The 5,412-nt window shown below is 34.4% G+C and overlaps 1 protein-coding gene across 1 annotated transcript in view; it reads left to right on the top strand.

Moving 5' to 3' along the window:
• The window catches only part of SYT4 (synaptotagmin 4), an 8,597-nt gene extending 3,191 nt beyond the window's left edge, over positions 1–5,406 (top strand). The window contains exon 3 of the mRNA XM_057367783.1: positions 2,334–5,406. Coding sequence (XP_057223766.1) covers positions 2,334–2,641 — 308 coding nt within the window. The 3' untranslated portion in view covers positions 2,642–5,406. The remainder of the gene's footprint in view (positions 1–2,333) is intronic.
• Positions 5,407–5,412: the final 6 nt, after the last annotated feature.

The following is a 5,412-nucleotide window of genomic DNA, read 5'->3' as shown; positions in this document are numbered from 1 at the left end:
AAAAAAAAAAAAAAAAAAAAAAAAAAAAAAAAAAAAAAAAAAAAAAAAAAAAAAAAAAAAAAAAAAAAAAAAACCAGTACACAACAAAGGCCTGTAGTACCACATCTGTTGCTGTTTCTTTATAGAGCTGATGGTCTTTCACTTCACTGGATTTGTAGGGAGAAGAGGAAGGTGAAGTAGTTTTGGGAAGCATTCAATAAGAATTACTACCCAGTTTTTCTATTTCTCATACTGAAATTTACCTGGAAAGTTAACCCATCCGGAACCCAATGCAACAACGCTCCCATCAAGTTCCATTTAAATCTTCCTTTTGCTATAAATTTTATTYATATATCAGAAGGAGAGAGTTTATATGGAGCCCAGAACTTCATTGTAAGAAAGGATTTGTACTTTTATCAACCCCAAAATCACAGAGATGGTTTCAGACAGTATGACAAGCTGATCTCAGCAGACATGCCTGATGCTTACCCAGACAGGAAAATAATTCCATGAAAAAGGCTCTCCAGGTCACAGCATCCACCTGGACCCTACAGAACATCTAAAATACACACTTGTTAACTGCACTTCTTATGAGTAAAGCTGTAAAATTCCTTTACTTTTCCTGCTTCCCCTAGAGAGCCCTGGCAACTAAAATGGGAATGTCATGTTTCTATAGGCAGCCATGTTGCACCTGAAGGCCTGCTTCATTTAAAGAGTTCTTAATTATTTTCTGTTCATCAAGAAGGCCAAGTTCAACAGATATTTAGGTGTTAGTAGCATACTGCACTCAGGACACTCATCATTTGTTCTGTGACTTCCTCCTCAACCCAATATTAGTACTGGAGAAGGAGGAGGATGAAGTGGTGTTTCTATGGGATAAAATGAAAAATTCAACTCCTTGAGAAGAGGGGAATCCTTTATACTCAGAATTTGTTTCATTTTCAAATCTCCTTGGTTTCATTGGCCACTGATACTGAGGTCTCCTAACAGACCAAATAAAATCAAGTTGAACTCTCTAGTATCATCTACTAGCTGGTCAAAGTTAACAGTCAGGAAACTTCCTCTAAAAGGAAATGGAAACTATTATGAATCTATTGATTGATATTGATTTTGACATTTCTGATACTTGCATGACATGCATTGGCTTCAAAGCCAGTGGGTATTTTCATTAAGCCCTGGTTTTGAAATGTTCATTATGATAATAGAATATAACAGTGGGAAGRTATTCTTTTACACCCCACCCCTGGYAGACAWTTGTTATTCAAGTTAAAAWAAATAAYTTTTACTCATCCAACCATTTCAGTCTGATAACTGTGACATAACATTTATAAATATTGTTCAGTTTTAATATTACTTCTTCCAGAAACATATTCAAACTTTCTTGATGATTAACTTGGCTGGTTGTTTATGCAAACTATCATGTTAGACTGGGCTCAATAGAAAAGATTTTGTGCTACATCACTGCACCACGAGAACCTGGAAACAGGCCCACATTTTCAATGAATAAATGTCAAGGTAATTGAAAGGGATGCTCTTTAGAATGTTCTTTAGAATTCCGCTGAAAGAAAAAATATGGCCATTAYTGATGACAATAGTAATGGAGTCTCATAAGAGTTAAATAATTATGAAGAATGCAAACACTCAAAGTTGGTTGACAGCTAAAAATATGGACATTTTCCTTTCCTATATTCAGTAGAAGTACAGCACAGGTGTGAAGCCAAAGAYGCATTCTAATAGTAGACATACCCTTACATTTAAAGTTTAGTGTCAAATTTGTTCAATACAAATTGGTGGCATCAATTTAATCAGGTTAATTGACTTCAATAGAACCACAGCAGAGATCTCACATCCATTCTCTCAGCCAAATTTTTTTCACTCCTTTCTGATGTTTTCTTTTCCTGAGTCTTATTGGTAATGATGATTATACTGCAGAGTAGAATGTGTGAAAAGCAAATTTCTGTTACACATAAATATGCAATGATTCATATTTTTCAGAGACGTTAGAATTTTGTGCACTTTCAGACCATCTTTCAATGCAGTAGAAATGTTGTTAGGTTTAATAGGAGAGGATTTATCTCATGAAGAAAACACCTGTATTTGATCATGGTATAAACTTCACTTCCCRTCTTGACGTCAATTTTGGTGACTGTAAACTGAAATTAAAGGGGTTAATTCAGTTKTTATATAAAAAAAAGTACATGAGATGAATCATCTTWAATAACTTGAAACATCTAATCATTGTGATGTAATGATATTGGGTAATTATGAAATTTACCATGAACTAGACCAAGGAATTTCTAAGCAAAGCTTAGTTCAGTAGCTTATCTGTGCTCTTTTTTTTTTTTTCATTGCAGATCCTTATGTCAAAGTGAACCTGTACCATGCCAAGAAGAGAATCTCTAAAAAGAAAACCCATGTGAAGAAGTGCACCCCCAATGCAGTGTTCAATGAATTGTTTGTCTTTGACATTCCCTGTGAGGGCCTTGATGATATCAGCATTGAATTTCTGGTTTTAGATTCAGATAGGGGGTCAAGGAATGAGGTCATTGGCCGGTTAACCTTGGGCTCTTCAGCAGAAGGAACAGGTGGAGARCACTGGAAAGAGATTTGTGAATATCCTAGGAGACAAATTGCCAAATGGCATATGTTATGTGATGGTTAGCAGCTTAGAGAGGGGTAGGAGCTTAAAAACTATATATATTTCCATAGACAAGGAGCAGGGTTTTGTTTTTGTTTTTTTCTTTGCTATATATAATTACAAACTTTCAACTACAAAACTTTTTTTTTCTTTCTTTCCAAGGGAAGGGTGGGGGGTTGGAATAAAATTAGATTGAATTATCAGAACAGAAGGTAACTAAATTTCCACAGTAAATAACAGAATTTCTATTTAATTAAATTTTAACATCATTAGTTCAGATTCATATTCTTCTAGAGTTTAAATAGCCTGTAAATTCAGAACTATAAAGCTCAAGAAGAACAAACTGTGCTTTGAAAAAGTCACTTATTAGTGACTCTTATGGAGAAGAAGAKAACCTTATTATAATATATCCAAAAAGACCCCACACCTGTGGCTTATTAGGGAAGGGGATGAATCTATGACAGCCATGGGGATTGAGGGTGAGTAGGGGTGGGCATTCCTTCTGCCCCTCMACCAAAACCTTCTTTTATGAAAATTCAGTTGTTTGTAGTTTTGGTTATTTATACTTTGATCATCCCAAAGAATGATAATGTTTTCAGCATTTTGTTTTACATGTCACATCGTGTAGAACTAGGTTTTTTTTAAATGTGGAAACATATAATTATTTACACTTGGACTTTTTTAATAAGGCTATATTTATAATTTATATTATTACAGTGACCAAAATTGATACATACTTTAAATAGCCGATCAAGTTAACATACATTTTTTTGTTAAAAGGGCTCCTTTACGGGTGACTGTACATGTTACAGTATAGCTAGAATTTGGGATTAGATATGGATTGCATTTTTTTCCTCTAGGTAGGATTACACTTTAAGCATTTCAAGCCATGCAAAACAATTTCTGTTCAGATGAGGTAACATACAGGATATTACAATCAATGACTTTTCACCAACTGTATTTTAACCATTCACTAGTACTTAAAGAAAAATCGTTGCTTTTTTTTTTCTTTTTTTGATTAGTTGTTGTTGTTGGTGTAGTTTCATCAAAGACTAAACAAAATAGTGAGACAGAGAAGAAAACCGTTTTCTGCTGTTTAACTTCCTGGACTGTAACTAATGCCATTACAGTCAGTACCAATAAAGAAAACTTCAAAACATTTTTTAAATGTTGCAGGAGAAGAAACCAAGTTCACCTTATAACTTCTCCAATAATATGTAGACAAAGAACTTGGAAAGTGCATTTCACATAGATTATATGAATTAATGTACATTACTGACTGTACTGAAAATGGTGGTGGTGAGGGAAAATAACATCCTGGTTTCATGTCAGTGTGACACACGACTATTTGAACTTAAACTGTGTCAGGCTGAGGAAATTATCAAGTGTAACAATAACAAGTGTGCAAATAAAGCATTTAGACCTGTGAAATTTAGTCTTGGTCACACCAGATAGATTTTTAGGCTGCCAGAACTATAGCACAACTGTAAGCAGATTTTTTCCTAAAGTTTGTGCACTAATTTCTGATACAGAATTGTTTGCAAATATTAGTCCTACTTCATTTTCAACTACAATATATATATAAAAAAAAGAACATAGTGATGTTAGTTATTGACATAAGAAGGGTTTAAAAAGTGGAAAACCATTTTCAGTATTTTTTGCATACATCATTTGTCACGTGTAATCCCATTGAAGTGAATGAACTACTTGGGAATTAAGGTACTGCTCATTGTGAGTAAAGGTAGCAGGATGGGCATGCCAGGTTGGAACAAACCAAACATACATTGAATGTCAATCTACTTTCATCAAACAACAGACCTAGGTCCTACTTAAAACTGTTGGGGATTTGTTGTCTACTTTACCTGTTCTCATATGGCCAAATTATGTTTGCAGGAAAGGACACTGAAATATGAAATATGCAAGTAGACAAATAGTACTGGAAGAATTCCATTGAGGCTCTTCCAGGTTTTGTGTCAGTATTTTCTCCAGTTTTTGAGAATGTGTTTGATACAACAGTGTTTATAGATTTCTGTAAAAATGCATTTTCAAAATAACATAAACATGCTTTTTATGATAATGCTAAATGTAAAAATATTGCGTATTGTATGTATAAAGGAGAGGAATCTTTTTTGATTATTTCTTTGGAAAGCTGATTAACTGCTTAAGGGCCAGAGTTTGCCAGCCACATTCAAGCAGAGATAATCCAAAGCCACTAAGTGAAAGAAAAAATKCCCACAGGTTCAGTGAGGTTTGAGGTGCAATCCCAGAGCAGAACTCTCCTGAGTCAACCCAGAAATGTCACTGGGACCATGGATATGGGGAGACATTGTTTTGTCCARTGGAGACTGGGAGAGTTTAAGTCAGTATCACACAATCAGAGTTGTTATAACTCCTAGAAGGGAAAGAGCTAAGCTGGAAAATATTGCACCAAAGAGAGTGGGACATTTTGCAGCTGGAAAAGGTGGAGGTTTTTGTACACTGGCCCCTAAGTAGTTAATTATCTCTAAAAATCAGATGACAGGCATCATCTGTCTCCAATGAACACAAAATATGACATTAGGGGATAAAAATTCATCTTATTGAATTAATGCTGGGCTGTGATCATCTTTCATTTTGCATCAAACAAGTCGTCATCAATCTTTTTTTTTTCAGTTTTTATAGTAGCTTGACGGTTAATATTTTTATCAGCTAAATGGAAGTTTTTTGTTGGAGGGAGGGGGGTTGGTATGGGAAAGGGACGTAAAGATATTTTCATTAAATTTAAAAACCCTGTAAATAGATTTTTCTTTTTTTTT

Source organism: Malurus melanocephalus, unplaced genomic scaffold (genome assembly GCF_030028575.1).
Source record: "Malurus melanocephalus ecotype Western Australia unplaced genomic scaffold, MMel_1.1 scaffold_85, whole genome shotgun sequence".
NCBI classification, from domain to species: Eukaryota; Metazoa; Chordata; class Aves; order Passeriformes; family Maluridae; genus Malurus; species Malurus melanocephalus.
Note: the sequence above shows the minus strand (reverse complement) of the source record. Positions and strands in the feature narration are given on the sequence as shown.